At 39.6% G+C, this 22,187-nt stretch overlaps 1 protein-coding gene across 1 annotated transcript; it reads right to left on the bottom strand.

Annotated features, from left to right (window-relative positions):
• Positions 1–700: 700 nt before the first annotated feature.
• On the bottom strand, positions 701–21,767 carry scaf11 (SR-related CTD-associated factor 11). Its single transcript, XM_038299755.1, has 15 exons — positions 21,595–21,767; positions 15,353–15,389; positions 14,923–15,062; positions 14,756–14,833; positions 13,508–13,587; positions 13,088–13,167; positions 12,964–13,001; positions 11,149–11,219; positions 10,944–11,069; positions 8,898–8,989; positions 5,669–8,224; positions 3,017–3,351; positions 2,765–2,938; positions 2,564–2,683; positions 701–1,434 (listed from the first exon to the last, which is right to left on the bottom strand). The coding sequence occupies exons 2-15, from the start codon at positions 15,369–15,371 to the stop codon at positions 1,339–1,341; spliced, it is 4,005 nt and encodes a 1,334-aa protein (XP_038155683.1). The 5' UTR covers positions 15,372–15,389; positions 21,595–21,767; the 3' UTR covers positions 701–1,338.
• Between the last annotated feature and the right edge of the window lie 420 nt (positions 21,768–22,187).

Below are 22,187 nucleotides of genomic sequence, written 5' to 3'. Positions count from 1 at the left end.
TTGTTGGAGCAAGGGATTAACTCAATTTGGAGAAGATATAAGCTCAGCAACCACAAAACATATACCTGGTTCGGCCTTCGATTTAGATATGGCGTAAATAAACAGTAATAATTAGCTTAGTTACAAAAAGACTAAAATTCAAAAAGTCTCAAGTTTGAGACTTGTTAGGTGAGATTTTTATTTTCTTTGTTATGTGGACCTGTCTTAACTGAAACAGCTTCTTTACACTTTCAAAGAAACGTACAAAAGCAATTGTAAATAATGAGAAAATGTGTTAAGGGAGCCTGAAAGTCACACTTTAAAAACAATGGTTTTCAAACATAGATAACAGACCACCCCCTTAAGCGAATTGTTTTTGTTTTCCCTCCTTGGATGGACCAGTAGTCTTGGGTTAAAAAGAATAATTGGGTATTAAAGCGGAAGATAGGCATAATAAAAAAATAAATGAATCTAACTTTAGTCATTTCTTTTTCAAGGAAAATATATCAATGACTGATACTATCAATGGAGGATTTAATTAGACAATTATATCAAATCCTCTGTTTCTGATCATCACTGCCCAAGTTTCTGCTCAAATGTACTTTTTTCTACCAAGAAAGGGAAATTAAACATGAAGTCTTTCATAAATCTAAGAGCTCTAGCCCCACCTTGTGGCTCAAAGCTGTATTCACACCCAACCCCTCTGATAAACACACCACAGTGGGAAGCATCTAGTTTATTTCACTACTTTCCACATACTTTGAACAGCTCATGAACACACATTCATATTACATTCACCTTCAGACCTCACACTCACTGCTGATTGGACGACTGACTGGATCCAATCAGAGGCCTGATTACAACCACAGTCTTTAGATCGGAGGCCTTCATTGGGCCCCAGAGACCATTAAAGACCAAAGCACTTTTAAAGTCGATGTTGGGTTGAAATATTACACATTTTTATAAAGGAACATGATGATGTTGAATCAAGCTATGAAATTAGGATGCTCTGCACTACACACACTCTTCACAGAGAGCATCTTTAATAATCTCTCAAAGATATGCTGCACCCGCTACTGAAGCTCCAAAGTCCCATGATCTAAGCAAAATAAAGGGCTCTTGCATTACAATTTGTGATCAGGTCATTCTTTTCTAACAAAATATGAAAATCTATAGAAAACAAATCTTCATTCAATAAAAGGTAGATATATCAAAAAAAGAAGAAAGAAATACTGGCTCTCCATCATCTCTCAGTTTGGAGGCCAAATTCCAGCAGGAGGAAATTGCACTTGATCAGATCAGCAGAACGGGTCTGTGAGGGGAAAGTGCCGGCCCGGGAACAGCGGATCGACGGCACGTTCATTTCTTTCGGGCGTGTTTGTATTTGTCCACGTAGGCCTTCACAAGGTTGGCCACTTTGCTAGAGTTCACCTCTCCGCTCTTACTGAGGCAGACCTGAGGAGGAAGATAAAGGAAAAATAAAGTAAACAAAAGAAAAACACCAATAGATATTCTAAGGGAAGAGTTTTGCATTTCATTCAGGTCCCATTTGAACCAATGAGCCCTTTTGTCCCATCTCTATAGTTATTGCTCCACCCGGTACTTTTCCTACAGCTGTTTTTTTATGCATTTGTGCAGTTCACAATAAAAAAAAAGCTAATTTTATTTAACGATATCTGTGGACATCGATGTCTCTGGAGGTCTACAGCTCGTCTATCCTGTTTCTCGTCCTGGAGGTCTCATAACAACATATTAGATGTCTGAACCGTCTCAACTCCCAGCTGGACTTTGGGTTTCCTCACAAAATGTGAGGTAGCTTAAAAGGAGGAAATCGGTGCCATATGCCTGCTTCCTGGATCTCCTCCTTTTGGTCGCCATTGTCATCAGTGATAGATGGAATGCAGACAGACCAGCTTATCGTGATTATTCTGGTTGTAAACATTTAGCTGCAGCAGGTTTTATTTTTGGGCTATCAGAGTAACCATAATATAAATGAACAAGTCAATTTTTTCTAACTCGGTATGTTTTTCAGTGTAGTCCTGTTTCTCTAAATGTGACTGGCTAGATGTGATTTCTTCATCCTCTGACATGGGAGCTGACTCGCAGCTCGTCTCGCTGACTGTATTTCCTGGATGGGGCCGCCTATGGAGCTGGTTGAAAGTTGCCTTTTGTATCTCTGCTTCTTTTTCTATCTCTGCTTCTGTCTCCTTGAATTCCAGTCGGCCTCAGCAGATGGCCGCTCACACTGACACTGGTTCTGCTGGAGGTTTCTTCCTGTTAAAAGGGAGTTTTTCCTCTCCACTGTTGCTACAAACATGCTTACTGTAAGGAATTGCCTTTGAATCAATGAGTTGATGCAAACAACTGGTCTCTGTAAAATGAATTGGTGCTATATAAATAAACTGAATTGAACAATTTATTTATTTATTTATTTTTTAAATATACTGACTCGCATTTAAGAGGCATATCTTATCGTTTGTATTAAACCCAAATGAAGTGTTTGTTAAATCTGTTTAAAGTAAGATTAGGAGCATATTACAGTGCCTGCAGCTGAGTCAGAGCATTAAAAGTTGCGTGGTTGTACCTTTTCTACTGCTTTGCGGACGATTTCCTTGTACTCCTCCTTTGTAATTTCCTTCTTCTGATAAAAAGGTTTGATGGCCGTCTTCACTTCATTTATAGCTTTTTCTTGGATCTGTTGTTTCTGCAACACAAAGAGGAAAATAGAAGTTCACCTACAGCAAACCACGATCCTCCGTCTTGGTTTAGAGCTGCCGTTGGTTACCTTCTCTTTCTTGGAGCTGTCGGCCTGAGCCTTGCTGTGCTGGCTGGACTGAGTGGTGGAGGACGCCAGCACCTGAATGGGCGCCGGCTGAGCCTGGGAAACTGTCGCTGTGCCCACTTTGGTTGGCGTGGGAAGGAGTGCCGAGTGGCCGTACCCTACAACTGTGCTCACCATCTGCAGCCAAGAAGAGATGATTACTGATTTGTTTCATTCGGCTTCCTCTTAATGATGTCATATAGCTAACATGTCTACCTGAGCTGTGTGCCCATCAGGCTGTGAGGCAACTGTTGCTACAGTCTGGATGGGTGGAGGTGGTGGAGGAGGGGGAGGCAGGCCCTGGGCAGTGACGTTAGGCACATGAAGCAGCGGCACGGCGGGGTGCAGATGCATGGGGACCTGAGGAGGCACGGCGTAGGGGGCCGCAGGCTGCAAGCTGACAGGCAGGGGCCCCTGCAAGCGCTGGACGGGGTACGGATTGTGGAGAACGTTGAGCTGAGGAGGAGGAGGGGGAGGAAGCACATTCAACACGGCGACCGGCGCATTCCCAGGGATCACCTGAAGGGGAGGGAGATCAGTCTTTGGTGGATCTATAAACACAAAATGGGGAAATAAAAGATTAGAGAGGCAGAAACAAACTCATAAGTTAGATAATGGCAGCCTTGGCCCTTTTCTATGCTTTGATGGGGCCAGATTTCCTGATGTTCTGCTAAAAAAATAAACTCTAAAATCATTGAGTCAAACAGTCCCATGATGCCACAGCTCTGGGTGAAGACAGCTTTAACTCTAATCATTAACAGCAACCTTCTTCTCCGGGTGTTTAGAATGTGACCAAATGACACCATTAGTCCTAACTGAGCCCAGAATAAACATGCCTGTTAGCCTAGCACGCTAGTTCATGATCCTGCATGGGAATGTGTCTAAAGCAGCTGCAGAGGAAGGTTTCTACACATTTTTATATAAAAAAAAAAACCGACCTTTTCAGACAATTTCTACACTAACAACACCATGTATAACTATAAGAAAGAAATTACAAAACTACAATAAAAAAAAAGATTGTTTTGCCACAAAAGAAGAGCTGTACACATTATAAATAAGGCAGGATTTAGTGACAATGCTAATCCACAATTTATATATTCAAATACAATGAAATGTAAAGATCTTGTATATTATAAATAAATACAATTAATGTACAAAGCTAAAAATAACTCAATATCCCAGAAAGTAAAGATTACTTTAGAGATAAATGTGAATTCACCGTACAAAAAGTAAATCAAAATGAGATGCATTTCAGTTGCCGGATTAAGAAAGTTAAACGCTGCTAATGTCATGGAGACTATTTCTCAGTAATAACAAACAAACAAAAAAACAGCAATGTGCACAATATTACATTTGAAAATTACCTTTCTAAGTAAAGCATATTTTCCTGTATTTTCATTGCATAGTTTATTGTTGTTAAGTGTAGCTTAATTTCATTGGAAGGCAGGTGCCTGTCTAAACCTTTCAGTCACAATATTGTATAACGCAATGTGACTTTTTCATGTCGTAATGAACTTAAACTTAACGATGATTAAAACAGGAAAAAAATAAGAGTTCATTACAAATGTATCCCTCAAATATGTTGAAAGAGGAGACACAACTAAGTAAGGAAGGAAGAACCAAAGAGAGAAGGGTGAGTAAAGAAGGATAAGGAGAAAAGTAAAGTAAAAGTAAAAAAAAAAAGGGAGAATGTAGGACGTAAAAAAAGGGGGAAGCCTGGTTGTTGTTTATCAATAATAATTGATTTTGGATCAAAATCGTAAACTGACCTATTATCGTTTTGTTACGTTCCTACAGAGGCCCCTCCCCTTCATGATCATGGCTGAAAACCAAAACACTGAGCTCCAGCTGGAGGTTTAAAATCAGTCCAACATGGAAGAAACATCCAAAAGTACGGCCCCTCCTCAGCCAACAGGAGGAAATGTTGCCTTTTAGGATGTTTAATAAGCTCCGATTCCAGCTGTGTGTGTTTTAATACCCCAACTGTTACTGTTAACTTAAAAATCAGTATATTAAGTTATTTAAGTCGTGTTTCCCGAATGTAGAGTTTGAACTGAGTCCGAACGCAGCAGCTCTGTGTAAAAGCAGCCATTTTCATCAGGTCCGTTTTAACATTAGGGGAAAACCATCTGGATTTTAGAAATACTTCAGAAAGACTAAACTTCTACCAAGGTCATTGTATTCTTTGTGCTAAATAAACACTAAAATCCATTGAAGCTATTGGTGTTGCTTTCAGGGACCAGGGAAATACATTCATATTTCACCAGGTTATAACAACTTCTGCCTTCAAAACAGATTTAGGCTATCACAGTAAGACAAATTTAGAGCAAAGTCATCAAGTCTAAAAGCCTATAAATGTTTTGGCTGCTCTAATTAATGGACAGTAGTTAAAAGGTTAAGACGATAGGCTAACCTTCAACAATGCTAGCAGCACTACTTGCTAATCTAAACCTAAAAACAGCTGAAAATGTTGCTTCAGACTTTTTTTCTTTCAAGTAAATCTCCTTGACAGGGTAGAACATGTTCTATAATCATCTTGAACCACATCAGATCAAAATAAAGTCCATAAAACTGAAAACTCAGAAGTGGATCTACAATCCACTACCATAGTGATTCTTAGAACTGGTCCTCTAGATGATTCGTCCAATAAGCTTTATGCGTTTGCCTGCTCCTCCAGACCCGACTTTAAGGACTTAAAGGTTTCTGAAAATCTGATGTAACAAAGATGTGTTGGACAGTGAAGGACGGGCGAGCCAATGCCAAAACCCAAGCCTGGATCTAATATATTGACTTTTCCTTTCATCTAGCAGTAGAACGTAACAGGAAAAGCCTGCCTATCTAAGTTTAGAGAAACGGATCAAAAAGAACCTGCTGTTGCCGCTGGTGGTTGTGTTTGCTGCTCCTCCTCCTGGCGATTCCAGCTGCCGGTTCCTCCCCTCTCCCTCTTAGAGTAATAATCCTGCACATCTGCAGGCAGGGTCCTCCTCACAGCCCAGCTGGAGGCGGAGGACCAGCCCGACCGGTCGATCATAGAGTCCGCTGGCTCTGGCTCCTTCTTCCGACTGCCGCCCCGGTTTTCATTGAAGCGGCTGTACGAGTCGTTCCCTGAATTGTTGCCTGTACCTGAGAAATTGTTTCTGGGCTGCCAGCGGGTTTCAGAAGTTTCTTCCTGTTGGTTGTAGAAGCTCCGGTTACCGCCACCCCGCCTACGCTCAAACCCTCCCGGACCCCCGCGTCCACGTGATTCTCCCTCGTTTCCACCACCCCTGCGCTGGTCATCCCACTTTGAACCCCCACTCGAGCTTGAGTCTCGGTTCCTGTCTTCGGCGTCAGCCCGAGTCTTTTCTGTGACCCAGTCGGGATTCTCCGACCAGGTCTGCCTGTCGTTAGAACTTTCTTGTGAGAGACCGTTTTCAAAGCGGCCAGAACCTCCTTGATATCTTCGTCCCTCATAACTAGACCCACCGCCATGCTCAGACTTCCAGCCTCCCCTACTACGCTCCTTCCTCTGCGGAGACTCCTCTCTGGACTTTGACCTGTCCGGGCTGGGTCCTCGCCTGTAAGACCTTGTTCTTGATCGAGATCTTGATCTAGATCTGGAACGAGACCTAGACCTTGATCGAGAGCGACTCCTGGATCTCCTTCTCCTCCTTTCACGGCTCCGGTCCCTTCTTGAATATTCTCGTTCTCCATCCCGGTCTCTATCTCTGCTGCGAGTGTGGGACGACCGACTCGAGGCAATGTCATCGCGATCTCTTGACCGTGAGCGTTTTGATGAGTCCCTTTTCAAATCTCTTTTAGGGGACCATTTGGCGGACGGCGAGTGGAAGCGGGAGCGGCGCTGCTTGCCATTCTTCCTCTCTTGGCTCCTTTCCCTTTGTTCCTTGGCACTGGGAGTCTGGTTGTCTTGGGTTTGGGGAACAGCAGCAGGCTTCACCACATCGCTATGGTTATCCTTGTCGCTCTGAAGTTCCAAAAAGGAACTGCTTCCAGGATCACTTGTAGGTGAGCTGCAATCCATGGGGACAACATTTGTGTCATCCTTGGTTGTGCAATCGTAACTGGGCTCAGAGTCATTGTTGGCTTTGGGTGTATCATTCTCCTTCGTTATGGCTTCCTCTTTGACTGGAGATTTCTCCTCGGTTGTTCCTTCCTCTTTGGCCACAGAGTCCTCCTTTGTTAAAGCCTGCTCCTGAGCTGTAGAGTCCTCCATCATTAAGGTTTCCTCTATGACCATAGAGTCCTCCTTTGGTACGGTTTTCTCTATGGACATCGAGTCTTTCTCCTTGGTTACATTGTCCTCCATGGATGTAGAGTCGTCCTTCGTCGTTAGAGTTTCTTCTATGGACATAGAGCCCTTCTGGCCGATGTCCGCTTCTTGAGCCGCAGAATCCTCCTTCATAATACCCTCCCCTTGGATGGTAGAGTCTGTTAAAACTTCTTGTTTAGTCAAAACATCCTCCTTGGGTGTGGAATCTTCCTCAAGTACTGCTACAGTACTTTCAACTCCTGAACTGTCCTCTGATTTAGGCGTTTCAGAACTTTTTTCTTCAGATGTGTTTGCATCTTCATCAGCTATGCTTCCCTCAGATTCCCCAGCAGCCAGTGATTCAGGTTGTTTCAAGTCTAGTGAATTTTCATCCTTAATTTGCTTGGATGATTCTCCTGCTATGGATTCCTCTGGTGATTCACAGATTTCCGTCTTATCATCCTGCTCTACGTTTTCATCACTCTGAGGAGACAACTGGTCTTCCTGCAGGGTGATCTGGGAGACACGGGGAGATTGCAAAGTCCTATCGCCATACTCTTGGTCTGAACTGGAGCTGGGGCTGCCTGGCTCATCTTCCTGGCTGTGGATTCCCTCACAGGTCGAAACAGGGCTGTTCTGAGTGGAGTCTGGGAAACTGGGCAGCTCATTTTCTACGGCTCCTAGCTCATCAGTAGAGTTGCATCCATTCGGCTCTTCTTTGAGGCTATTTTCATTATTAGCCTCAAGTATATCAGAGTTGTTCATATCCAATTCTTGTTTAGTTGCACCTTTTTTTTCCTCCTTTTCAATGTCATCGTCTCCATCCCCCTCCTCCTCGCTGACTGCTGGGCTGCTGCTGTTCTTCCTTGTTGCTTTTCGTTTGCCGCTGGCCTTTCTGTTTGTTACTCTTTTCCCTTTTCTTTTTGTAGGCGCCGGAGAAGGTTTGCTCGGCTTGGAAGAATGACCAGCGGATGAGTCAGAGTCTGACAAACTGGCCTGTGCTGGTGATTTTGGGTCTGGGGCAGGAGGCTCTTCCTGACTTTTAGTGTTGCGTCTAGATCTTCTGGAAGGTAGAGACTCTGGCTCTTTGGTGGGTGCTTTAGATGTTGACGATCTGCTGCCCCTCTTCTCTCCTCCTTTAGCACACGTGACAGCGCAGACAACACCCTGAAATACTACAGGACAGAAGACATCAGTTATTGAACAGCAGACCACATAATAGATTAAAAAAAGCATGCAATTTCAGTTCTGGGGGGCTTTAAATGTGAATATTTGAGTTATTTATATCTAGTGCGATGGGCATTCTGCAAAAAATCAATGATTCTAATATTTGCAATTATGCGAGACATCAGGGTTTTTTTCCGATAAACTGAAGCTTAAAGTTGTTGACCAATCAAATGCAGCTTTCATGTAGATGGCCAATCGGATGGAGCTGTTTAAGTTACATGCCTGAGACCCTTTGTAGACATAGGTGGCAAACAAAAGACTAAGTTCAGTGAGAGCTGCAATGGCCGGAATTACCCTCTCATACTTTGAGAACCACTTATTTAATATAAAAAATAATACGTTTATAATCCAACATGTTTAAAAGATGCTGTGAAGACCTTCCAGATGCAAATGTTATTTACATCACAAGTGATATCGTCATAGCAATATAAAACACTGTTTTCACCCGTCGTTGTTTTTTTTTAATGTCATAGACAGCAACAATTAAAATCTGTAAAGTATGTTATTACCATTTAGGAGCCTTTAGGTTCATTTATTCCTGAGGATTGCATATGATGATAAACATGCAGTGTTAACAACTAGGACTTTGCAATAAATTCAGAAGAATCAGATGTTACTCACCAAAATTACTTGAGCTAAACGATGAGCTGGAGGTCAAGGGAGATGAGATGAGTTCAAATGGAGATGAGTTGCACCAACCAGGAAAACGCTGCCTGAGAAACACATCCAACAGTAAAGACCAAACGCAACAGTAAAGACTAAAGATATAAGGATCTAAAACCATAAAACAATGTTTGAAAACACCACAAAAATTAACAGTATTTTCAACTATACTGAGCATTTTCACCAATCTTGGTTATGTGAGAGTGTCCATAAAAATCAGTGAATTCCATAAAATGTTTAATTACCGTTACTGTGTACTTTGGCCATAAGAATCACTTTTTTTTTTTTTTACATTACTGGTGTCCTTAAGGACCACATTTAAAATGTTTATTTCTTTTTTTAAAGGGGTCATAGAATGATTATATAGAGTGCTGGCCCTTAAGGTCTCTGAATAGGGTAACATTGGTTGGGCTGAAAATGGAATATTTGCTGTTCTATGCGCCGTAATGCAAGCCTGGTTTTTAAATATAAATGAAACGACAGGTTTTCTTCCTTATGGTATGCTCATGAATATTTAGACGAGCTGTGCGCTGATTGGTTGGTTTACAACGAGTGAAGCTGCTGAGCAAAGATGCATTATAGCAATAAAAACTCACTCTCTCACACTGTCTTGATGTGGTAGGGTGACCAGACCTCCTCCTTTTCCCGGACATGTCCTACTTTTCATACCAAAAAAAAATGTCTGGGGGAAATTTCAAAATCGTCCAGGATTTTGGTCGACTACAGTGCAACCCCTTGCCCGCCGCCACCGAACACAACCGACCCGCACAGTGCCCCATACTTACACACTTCATCATTCTTCAACTTCACTAGACGTGGACATACTGTAGTATATTCTGCTGTAAAATTAGTCCTATATTTTCGTTTTTTTACTGGAGGTTTCAACCTCTCTAACAACCAGTCACCTGGAACGCTCTTTGAACAGAGCATCGCTTTGGACAGATACGTACAGGTTTCACAAGCAACCACCTCCTCACACCCCGCTCTCTCTAGTTGTGTCTGCGCAATCAAAGTAGTTCTAATCTGCATATGATGCACAAATTATTGTATTGCCTGCACGCTCTCATTCGCATTAAAAAAACACCTCACATAGTCTAAAATCCGGCATAATTTATCTGGCTCGTGGCAATCTGTGAACAGCTATCTATATGAAGGAGATTCCCGGAACTTCTGAGAGACTTGGAATGTCTGTTACCGGCCTCCAGCCCCCCTCCACCAGCTGAGGACGGGCGGCTTATGGCTCTCTGCTGAGGTCCAGTCCAGTCAGCGGCCCAACAGTCAACACTTCATTTCTAACCCCTCCCTTGGGCAAGTAAACCATCGGGCTGGTCTGTAGGTCAATTTCAGGGCGTGACAAAAGTACAGGCCACAAACAAATAAGGCAACATCCCCAAATTGTCTTCAATTTGGGGCTTCATTTGTATTCGCCTGTTTTATGGTGGAAGTTTAGAATTGTGAGATTTGCAGAGAACGGAGGTGTCGATGGGGTTTTAACTTCTCTGTACGTCCATTTCACCCACTAAACCATTGTTATTCATCTATGAAAATGTAAACTTTTTGCATTCTATGACCCCTTTAAGAACAGTAGTGCTGTTTGTGTTTGTGGGAATTTGACGAATGTGACCTGCAGCCAATGCCCTGATATTGGCCTTTCTCGTTTTGGTTCATTCATATCGCTCCTCTGAGGTAAAAACATTGTATTTTCTTGCTTTCATGGTTCTCTCAGTGACACATTCTTAACAGGTCCATTTTCTTTAGGAGGTTTCACAATAGAAAAAGTGTAAAAAATTAAAGCTGAAGTTAAAAGGATAATTTATTTTAAAGCTCAGGGGTTTTAAGCTCCAACATAAGAGAGGTATTAATTATAAACATTAGATGTGTTTTAATGACACAACTCTTACGATTACGCAGGAAATATGATGCCTAGGAGCCAAAAGTTGAAGGAGGAAAAGCTTAATGACAGGTTAAACAAGCTCACAGCAGAAGGAGGCAGCGTTTTCTTACCTCGAGGAGCCGTCAGCAGGAATGGGAGCAGCAGAGGCGAGCCAAGGACAACGCTGCGCCTGCAGCTTGCAGTGTTTGAATCCAGTGCCGTACGGTAGGTGCTCATCTAACCAAACAGGATCTGCACTGCAGGGGGCAATAAATACAACTGTTAACACGCATGCAGCGCTAACCTTACAAACTGACGGGGAGAGGTTTGGCTTACATGTCCTGTGTTGGTGTTGTTACAGAGACGCAGGGGGGTGGGGACCACGCGGAGCACTCTGCTCCCCTCACCTGGAGACGACATACGGAAACAATGATGGGAAGTAAAGAGATTAATAGCAAACCTGAAGAAGGCAACAAATGATGGAGAGATAATGGAAACAAAGATGTAAACCTTAAAATGAAAAAAAAATCAGTGGTAAACAAACAAAGATTTAAAAAAATTGAAGTGATAAGTATTTATTTTCCATCAACAAAATGAAGCGAACAAACAAACCAGAAATCTGAATCAAATCAATATTTCGTACGAACACCCTTTGCCTTTAAAAACAAACTGGACGTTTTTTTGAAAGACCTCCACTGATTGGTTCAAACTAACCACAGATCTTCTGTGGGTGTAGACCTGAACATGTTAAGGTCATCGCTCTGTCGGGACCAAACTAACCTCTAGCACTTCTTGTTTTTATTTACATTGAAGAAGATTCTTAATGACTTTGGCTATATACAGAATAAATAAATGTGAGGCCAATCATTCGCCCCCTGACAGCATTGTATGATCTATAATTATCAGCTACATTTTTCACAATTATTATTAAAAAAACTCCACCTCCATATGCAGAAATGCAGCTCAAAAACCTTCACTGTTGCCTGCAAAAACTCACTCTACACACTCAGTCCTTTCAATGAATAAAACTGCATTCTGCTATGGCCAAATACTAGATTTTAACTTATCAGTCCGGAGCCTCTGCTGCCATTTTTCTGCAGCCCAGTTACTAAGTTTTTAGCCTGCAACCGTTCCATGTAGTCAACCTCTGGCCAGATATCTTTCATCCATATGCTTGGATCGTTGTGCTTCTTCCAAACAGCTTAAGCAGCACATATCGAAACCCCACTCTGCTTTTTGTCTAGAAGGAACTTTGCTGATGCAGTAAAACTACCTTGTATCGTGTTGGTATAATTGGTTTATCACCCGACTAAAATCCTAAAAGTAAATATAGGAATTGATGCTGGTTTCAAGGGAAAAGTTGGAAAAAACAAACATTGATATGACTTGAATTTTGTTGCACAACTTTGTTATTTGTAAATTAATTTACAAATTTATTTATTTCTCTCAGCTGCCTAAAACATCTGTGCAGTTTTGTTTAAAATAATTTAAAACTCACTTTGAAATTTCAGCCCAGATGTGATAAATCTTCTTTAGGTTATGATTTGGAAGATAACATGCAGTGTTTGCATATAAAAGCAATCATAGGGATTTTGTTTTTCATTCTGGTCAACCTAAAAAAAAATATTTCGACAGCCCAGTTCTGACCCGATTTCTCCTAAAAAACCAACTAGTTGTGTGGATTCCTCTGCTCCAGCCTCCATGTGAAGCCTACTGCTTTCACATCAGCTGGATCTTTTCTTACCTGACAATTAATCAACAATTAATCCCGCCCGACACAAAAACCCGTCTTTGTTTGTCCCTCAAAGCCGCGGTAGGATCAGTGGGCTGTAGCCGCAGATTAAATAAGGGCGGGTTTTATTGTCTCTTTTTGAGGAGATTATTTTTATAAGCAGTAATAGTCACTGACTAAACACCATCTGTAGTTTTATTTTTTATAACACTGCTAAATATTGGGCAGTCTAGCCACATTTTACAGATCCTCTATTTAAAATTACAGCTCATTTCTGTGTGCAGCGCCTGGAAACCTATGTTTTATTCCATATATACTTAGTTACTATAACAAATCTAAGTTAGAAGTACAATTAAAAGGTTTTCAGTCTTTATATTATTATTTATAAATAATAAGTAGAAAGGGAAGAAGAAGAGCACCTTTTTTCTGCTCAGGGAAGGTGGCTCCTCATCGTTGCCTAAAAGAAGAGAAGAAGAAGAAGCCAGGAGTTAAAGAGACTAAACATTCATGTCAGAAAACTTTTCTAGAAGGTTTAAAACTCACACTTTCGTACGAGCCCTCTTGTTTTGACATCTGATTTTCTGTCAGTTGTCTGCTGCCGTATTCTTCTAGCAGGTTTGTTTCTATAAGAGGAAAAAAATTAGTTCCAAGTAAAGCAAATCTAAAATAAGTAAATATTTCTTAAATTAAGAGTATTTACCCTTATTTTAAGTAAATAAAGGAGATACTTTGCCAATGGAATGAGTATTTTTACCCTTAAAATAAGATAATTAGATAAAATGCACTTCGAATAAGACAATGCAATTGTGTTTTCTTATTTTAAGTGTAAATTGTCTTGTTCCATTGGCAAAATGTCTCTTTTACCTCCTATATCCAAGAACAAATGCACTTATTTTAAGAAAAAAAAATTACTTATCTAGATTAATTTTTTTTCCAGTGCACTATCGTGTTGTGAGGACTCACTTGAGGCAGAGTTTCTGTTCAGGCTTTTGGCAGCAGCAGACGTCAGCTTCGAGCTGGAATTTTTTCCTCCTTACAGGAATCTGGAAACAAAAACATTTGTTTTTTTTTTCTAATGAAACCAAAGCAGCTTTTAAATTATATTTATAAAAAAAAAAAGTCACTCAAACCAACCTGTGAAAAACAAATGACATTTTTTGCATGCTACATTCAGGCCCATTTATGGTTGGACACCTTTCTACTATTCAAATTAAGCCACATCATCTAATAAAACACGGGTAGTGTGATGCCTCAGGCTAGGATGGCTGCCAGCTGCTCTGACGTTAATGGATGATATGAGACAGGAGAAATAATCCTGAGATGTCCAGAGAAACGCTGTCTGCTGTAATCCAGCTAAAACTCCCTGTACAATGGGACTGAGTGATGTTAGGAAGCTCACCACTAAATTCTTTACAGATTTAAAGGTATCATTTTCATTTAGGAAAAAGCAGGAAGACAAACATGATTTCAGTTCCTGTTGAGATTAAGGATATATTTATTTTCATGCCCATGTAAACATAAGAATGTGACCTCACATTTCAGAGCAAATGATAAACGCAATTATTAAGAAATACTTTAAACGATGCGCATAAAAGAGGATTCTTTTTTATATAAATGATAGTGATGCATAGTTTGTTCTATTGGGCAATGATTAAAACTGGACCCAAATCACAGCAAAAGCAATCCTGGAGTTTATTTAAGCAAAGAAGTGGAATCTTATTGGATGATTAAGTCAGTCACCTGACCTTAACCTCACAGTGTATACATTTCACTGGTAAAAGAATTAACCTTGGATCGAAACAAACTTTTAAGCCGTTAAAATGGAGGAAACCCAACATCTGGTGAAATCCATGAGTTCTAGACTTCCAGCCATCTTCCACAGCAAAGTTTATCCACCAGATAGAAGCAGTTTCTGTCCTATAGCCTAATATATAATGACCCCCCCGCAGTATTACCCACTAACCACCTTCTTTTGCTTCATTTTAGCCAACAAAACCTGAATTTGTTTCAATAGAACCTGTACGAATCTAGGAAGTAGGATAAAATCTCACTAAAAGGATTAATTCCTCCATACCGATAAGAAATGAATTAGGATTTATCTTAAACTCTTCATGTCGATTAATGACGCTTTACAACATCTAAAAACATTAGTGGAACGTGTTTAACCTAAAGGCTGCTCAGGACCAGGCCAACGTATTTATGCTGACCCACCTGCACGAGGCCCAGGCTGCCATCCCATCTGTAAACATTCGTGAACGGTCGTCTGTCCACAGGGCAGGAGGGAGACATCTGCAACGTTACAAATCAGAAGACATTTCATTATGCATAACTGAAGACCAGGCATTCTTACAGAGAATCAATCAAATGTTTAGCCCTACCTCTGCCCACGTGAGGAGGCATCCGAGGCAGAAAACATGGCAGCAGCTGTCCGGCATGGCGAGCTCTCCTCCAGCAAGGGCGCCCAGGCAGACCGGACACTTTTCTGGCTCCTCGGCATCAGAGCCGTCAGATGGGCCTCCTGGAAACCAAACCAAACCAACTGTTGGTTTTTTTCAATATTTGGGAGCTGGAATAATTAAAACACAGCCTGGAGGGAAACCCTTCGTTTAAACCACAAAACCATTATTCTAACAATTATGAAAGCAGAGCGACTAGTTATACAGTCTAATGTTGTGTAATGTGTTGGCTGCAGGAAGCAGCTTTTCTATTCAATCATCAAACAGAGAAAAGTTTAAACTGCAGACATTCATTATAATGCACCTCAAGAAATGACTTATTTCTAAAAAAATGTAATAATGAACATCTCACCACTTCCAGATCCAGTCATGTCGGGCCCCAGGTGGTCCTGATCACAAATACGACAACAAAAAACAACAAATTATAAAGTTTTCAACTGTAGATCCATCAGAGAGGTTATTTCTAACATCTCCTGCTTGTTGTAATTACAGCTCGGCTTTTGGCAAACCATCAGTGATTTCTATTTGTCAGAAAAACAACTAAACTTTTGCTTTTTTTAATTTTTTTTATTCCATCTAATTGATCTGTAACTTCAACAGACTGATAATCCTGTTAAAGGATGAGTCTATTCCTAAAATAGTCCAGATTCTGGTATCAATGTCTGGTAACATTTAAAAAAGGCTGGTTAGCTGCGACAAATTTGGCTTTTTAAAATAGACCTGGAAGCAAAAAACCACATGCTATCACACCAGTATTGAACTGATAACATAAAAAACAACAGAAATCTAAAACAATCATGTCTGTGAAGCAGCTGCCTGCAGGCTAGCTCCTCTGACTAATAACCTGACTAACCGGCTAATAGCTTTCTTTATTTGCGTTAGTTTTTTAGAAAGAAAAGCATGAAACAGGTTTGAACATTTTGCACAACAAGCGCTAAAAAAACACTGTTGGATTTACAGCTGTAGATGTAATTCTGCTCAAATTTAGCTAATTAAAAAGGTGGGATTACCTCCACATCTCACGAGGTTCTGACAGATATTTCATTTAGCAGCAGAAAACATTTATATACCTTTAGCTTTAAGTTGAAGTAGGAAGATTATTCTTTACATTTGTGTTTCATTTTTCTGAGCAAATATCACTCTATGGTATTTATTTCGAGTCGTTATAATACTAGAGCAATAAAGCAGCAGGTTTTAACTTTATTACATTTTTATAAATATAAATCTGTAAAATAATGAAAGAAATAATTATCTTCATAGCAGACAAGCTAATTTTGTTGTAAAATTTTAAAATCTTATTTGGATCTTTATTGTAGGAAAAAAAAAGGTTATTAAAAACTGCTATCAACAATAAAACACATTAAAAAGGCTTTCATTAAACAATATTAACCAGGACTTTACAACCTGTAGAAAAGTTTAACCTCTTTAGAGCTGTTTTTTTTCTCCGAGGCTTAAGTGATTCAGATATTTTCATTTAATTATTTCACCACCAAAGCAGAGGGAAAAAGTTTCAAACAGTTGATTAATCTATTTATTCAGAGGAAAAATAAATGTCCCCCTTGTTTATCTAGAACTAACTGTCCAGTTCTATCAGTAAAATCCAGGCGTGCCATCTGCCGCACATTTAATCCGGATTTTTCTAAAACAGAACCTGTCCGACAACAAGAAGTAGGCAAACAGATCTCAAAAGGCATCATGCTCAGAACTAAAGAAACTCAGGAAATTAATTCATTTGTCATAATTGAAAACATCCTGCTCTCAGTTAGCGTTGTCATCTTTACAGTTAAAGTGAATCTTGATGTACGGATTCGACGGATCTGAGCCGCTAAATTACATTACTATTCATTTCTGATACGATATTAATATTGCAGCTCTGAGGATTGGCCTGATATGATCACTAATTATTAATACTTTTTTTTCCCTTTTAGTGGGGGAATGTAAGACAATGCTTGTTAAAGTGATGCTACTTAAACTGTGGAAAACTGATCTATTTATGACCCAAAGCATGCAGAGGCTAAAGCAGAGTCAGCGATTTTAGATAGAGACCAAAACAGCTGCAGCTAAGCTGTGCTGAATCCACAAAAAATTATTACACACTTTTATAAATACTCAGTATTAGCAAGTGCTAAAATGTCAGTATTTGTACTTGATTAGAAGAAATCTGCTATCAGAACTTCCCTAATTAACATCTTAAACCATGTTATTCCATAACATGGTTTATACAGGAATGATTGACTCTAATTGAATGCTTTTTAATGCTCTTAGAAATCCTTTTAATGCCATCAAGTACCCATGACTAGGGTTGTCAAAAGTATCGATACTCAAAAAAGTATCGATACTGAAATGTTGTATCCGGATACAATACTCATTTTCAAAAGTATCGAGTACCAGTCGCACCTAAACAGTCATTCATCTAAAGTGCAGAATAGAGGAAAATGCACTTTCAGAACACTGTGTGATTGAATAATTCTGTGCACTTTTCAGTTTCAGACTTTTTTTGTAACAGTTGCAGCTGCTGAGAATTATTTTTGTTCCTTAACCGGTTTGGCTAGTGTCATTGTTATGTGTGCAAAGCATAGCCAAGTAAGGAAAACTTAATTTTAATTTTGTACGTTTTTTATCAAGCTTGCTAAATACTGTGCACAGCAAACAACCTCAAAATGTTGTTCTTATTGTTTATTGTATTTATTTATTGTATTTTAATTATTAATAAAAATATTTCTGTTGAAATTTTATCCTTGTGGTATCGAAAATTAGCCTGGGTGCCAGTCCGAACTTAGTCCCGCCCACAAGGTTTGAGTTCGGGGAAGTTCGGTCTGGCTCTGCTCCATAGTAGCGCGAGTATTAAAGCCCACTGTCAGGCGATCCAATCAAATTCTCAGGGCGGGCTTTATACGATGATGGACAGATGATCAAGAGTAACGTTATCAACCACGTGACCAAAGCGCGCTTGGGTGACAACAACAATGGCTGCCGCTGGAGAGTTTGGGTGAGTAGATTCTGCTATTAGGTCTGTTCTAGAAGATATCGACAGCAAATTAATTTTAAAAGAGGAACAGAGAAACGCGATCAAGGCTCATCTTCTTATTCTAGGCGTGAAACTGCACGCTTTGATTTTTGTGGACAACAACTGTGCCTCGCTTAACATACGTCACGCACTCCGTTGCTCTTATTGGTTGTAGGTCTATCCAATTGAGTGCAGAGGCATTTTTTTCCTGGTTCGTTCAAAACACGCCCCATAATTACAGCTCTATGGAGCAGTATCAGACTCATATTCTAACTAGAATTGAGTCGGACTACGTCAGGCTAATCGAAAATGGTATCGAGTATCGAATATTTTCCTTAGTATAGGTATAGAGTTGAAAAGTTTAGTATCGTGACAACCCTACCCATGACTCATATATATATATATATATATATATATATATATATATATATAAAGATGCAAAATCCTTTGTCATCTTTACCGTCGACAGGCTGCAGCCATGTCCCGAATTCCTCCTTTTCCAGCAACTTTTGTTGGAATTAGAATTTTCCCCATTCTCTAGCTGTTTCTCCGCCTCCAGCTTCATTTCCGAACATACGGCTTTCGATCAACGGGAAGCAGTTCCACGTAAATATATCGCAATATAACATATCCGATTAGGGCTGGGTATTTTGGCCAAAGTCCTGAATCGATTCAATTTTGATTCATACAGTTTTAAATACCTTAATTTCAATTCGATTTGTTTTTACAATAATGAAAGTGGTTCAACTGTGTTTCAAAACACTCATGTATTATATTTTTTCCTATCATATTAAACGCAAAGTGCAAACTTGTAGTCGGACAGTTTAAACATGAAATGTGAACAAAACAATCTCAAAAGTGCCAACTTGTTTGTGAAAAGTGAAAAAGCCTCACATGAGCAAGCAGACGTGACACAGCAGACATGCATGAGCTGCATTATCTCCACTGCACAAACCATATATGCAGCGTTGTCTGTAACAACTACAGGGTGTTTGCTGGTCAGCCTCCATTTGTTAATGTCTTCAGTCAACCTATTAGCTATATTTGCAGCTGTCTGGCTTGAAGTATTATGGGTGCATCTTTCCTGCTCATTTAAATGTGAACGTCACCCACGTCACTATAAAAGTAATCGATCTCATTCGCTAGACATCGATTTTGCAAAAATGTAAAGGAATCGATTCAAAATCGATTAATCGATTTTTTTTACCCAGCCCTATATCTGATGAAATTGTTTTTAGAAACGATTTTTTTAAATAAAGCATTTTAAATGTCACAATGCTAACATTTAATAAATTTTATTGCCTATAAGGGCCTTAATTTAAGAAATAATAATGTAATGATTTTTTATAATTTTTAAATGACCCGCGGGAATCCTGCATAAATGCTGACAAAAATCAAGAGATTGTGAAAAACTGTTAATGTTGTAAGCTTATAGTCGGTGCTCTACGCTGCCCCCTAGAGTTAGCCAGATGTACAAAGCATAATATCAGTACATAAGCACCTCATTTTCACGCAGAATGTAGATGGATCAGAACAAACCAGCAATTTGTTGTGGCTTTGCATTAGCAGGGAGTGTTTGCACGTCCAGATTTTCAGTTTCAAAGAACATACCACCTCCTAGTGGCGTGGCAGGGAAATTACAATGTTTGGTTAAAACACTATGTAGATTTTTTTTGTAACCAAAAAATGCAGAGTGTTTTTTCAATGGATCCTTGTCGTCGAAATGGATGAATAGGTTTAGAGAAAAGTGTTTTGGCTAATTTTGGTCAAACAGACAACAGCATCGCTCCAAATTGTTTCACCTACAAAGCAAACAAATAACAAGAATAGCAAGAAAAATTTCATAAAAAACAAAGTGAAACTACAAACCAGACGATGCTCCACTAACTACAGTAAGGTACTAAAGATGCCAACAGGCACACGCTAATGTTAGCATATGACCCATCTGTTGCTACATGACGGTTTCATATCTTAACATCCATCTAAGGTTCCTGCATTTAGTTGCGTTTTGTTCTTTTCCACTGCAACCAGAGTTTGATGAAAGATTAACATCCAGGGACAGACAGTTAGATCAATAAGTTGTAAAAAGTAGCATGGTTATAGCAGCTAATGATAAAAACAAGAACAATCAGACTGCAGCCAACAACCTATCAAGCTACTGGACCCCTGCCTGGATCACAATGCAGAATTGAAACAAGAACCAAGTTCTTGATTAAAATCTGTTTTCCAATTAGCTGCACAGGTCCGAGACTGGATTACTGCAACTACAGAGGAGATCAAGAGTCAAAACAACTGCTACAAAAAAACAACAGCATTGAAACACAGTGGAGACAGTGTCATGTCCTAGTCTTTTCTCATGTAATATTTCAACTTATTGGACGATTTGAAACCTTTAACAAAGACTAAACGGCAGAAAAACTAATAAATCTGGAAAGATATATATATGTTTATATAATGCCATAAATAGTGGCCTGGAATGTGGATGTTCTATAGAATCTGTGGTCTGGTTAGAGGACGACTTAAGAGTAAAACTCACTATTTATATACTCTATGTATCCTCACTAGATAGCAGCTGTGGTAATGATAAAAAGAGGTTAATCTAATTCCTCTTAATAAAAGTTCATCATTTTGATTTATATATATATTTTTAAATATCCTATTGCTCTAAATTTTTTTTCAATATGAGTTGAAAGCTTTGACATTTAGGACTGTAGAGCTTCAGCCATGAAACATGGAGCTTTTTTTGAATAAGGATCTGCCAAAGCGCTGACAATCCTCGTTTTTACATTGCTAATGAATGATTTGAAAGTTGACATGGGCAGATAGCATATAATCCCTCTACCTGGGAACGGATTTCAAAAATATATACATAAAATAGAAGAAAAAAGAAAAGAAATTCAACTTGCCAAAGTTTGAGTCATAGTAAACAAACATTAAGCTTTACTACAAAAGAGTAGAAAACCCGAGTCTAACCCATTGGATCCAATTAGATTAGGTTTAATAAGACAATTTAAAAGAAAAACAAGTGAAAGAGTTTTAAACTAGGCTGACAGACTCTGGCCTAAAGACATTTTCTAACCGCCTCAGCAGAAATCATGTCAACACACAAACACCGGAGCTTTTTCCGGTTGTCAGCTCAACTTTCCATTAAAAAACTATCTTTAAATTCTGAAACAAATCCAAATGTGTTTATCACGAGCTAAAGCGTTGGAGTTCGCTTCTTAAAAGCTGTTTTTATGCGTAAGGCCTCCTGACTGGAGACACTAAATTAGCACCAACTTGTGCCAACACGACGGTAACAACATGGTTGTTATTGATAGCAGCAGCTAGCTACAACCAGAAGCTTCGAAAAGCTATCTCCGAATCACTACTATTGCTACTAGAGCGTCTGAATAATGTTTATCATTAGCGAAATGGGCTGCAATGAAGGTCAGAAGCTAGCTAGCTAGGTAGCTAAATGGGATAGGAGGCATATTTAGCTAGAAGCTAGCGGCTTTCAACAACAGCACCTGCTTACGTCGCCTGTAGCTTCCGAGCTGCTAGCTCCGGCTAGCTCCAGTTAGCTTGTGTAAATGGTCGTTACTCACCTTTAAATGGAGTTCAGGTTTAATTTTACTCGGTGAAGCAGTGTTAGCGTCCAATCCGTTCTGTTGTTTGACTGAATGAGGGTATCTGAGAACAATCTTTAGCTAAAATTGAGGCATAGATTTCAGAAAGCCACAGCCACATGTCAAGCAGTCTAGCTGCAAAAGTTGCGCTTCTGGCGCCCCCTATTGGAAGCACGGAGTATTACAGTACATGGTTTATCCATTCGCTTTCGTTTGTGCTCAAAAACAACCAAGCTGAAAGACCATGGGCCACCATAAATAAAGTAAGGACTTGGAAATCTCTCTACATACAGGAGCATTCTCAGGATATTTAGACAGATCAATAAACAAAGTTACCTTCTATGCAGATGATTTATTTAATTTCAAATTGCCTTATTAATTTGCAATTTGTGTTACAATGTTTTAGTTGGAGGAGAAAAGATTCCTATCACACGTCTTTGCCCTTTTCCTGCATGTGCTCTGGGGGAATTTATTTTGTTTAGCTTTATGCAGACTTAGCAAGTCTTGGCAATGATTGATCTTTTTTTTTTTTACTGAACTTTACTGATCTCACATTAGAGAAATTTACCTCT

The sequence above is a fragment of the Cyprinodon tularosa genome, unplaced genomic scaffold (genome assembly GCF_016077235.1).
Source record: "Cyprinodon tularosa strain WSP-4 unplaced genomic scaffold, ASM1607723v1 ctg434, whole genome shotgun sequence".
NCBI lineage: Eukaryota > Metazoa > Chordata > Actinopteri > Cyprinodontiformes > Cyprinodontidae > Cyprinodon > Cyprinodon tularosa.
Note: the sequence above shows the minus strand (reverse complement) of the source record. Positions and strands in the feature narration are given on the sequence as shown.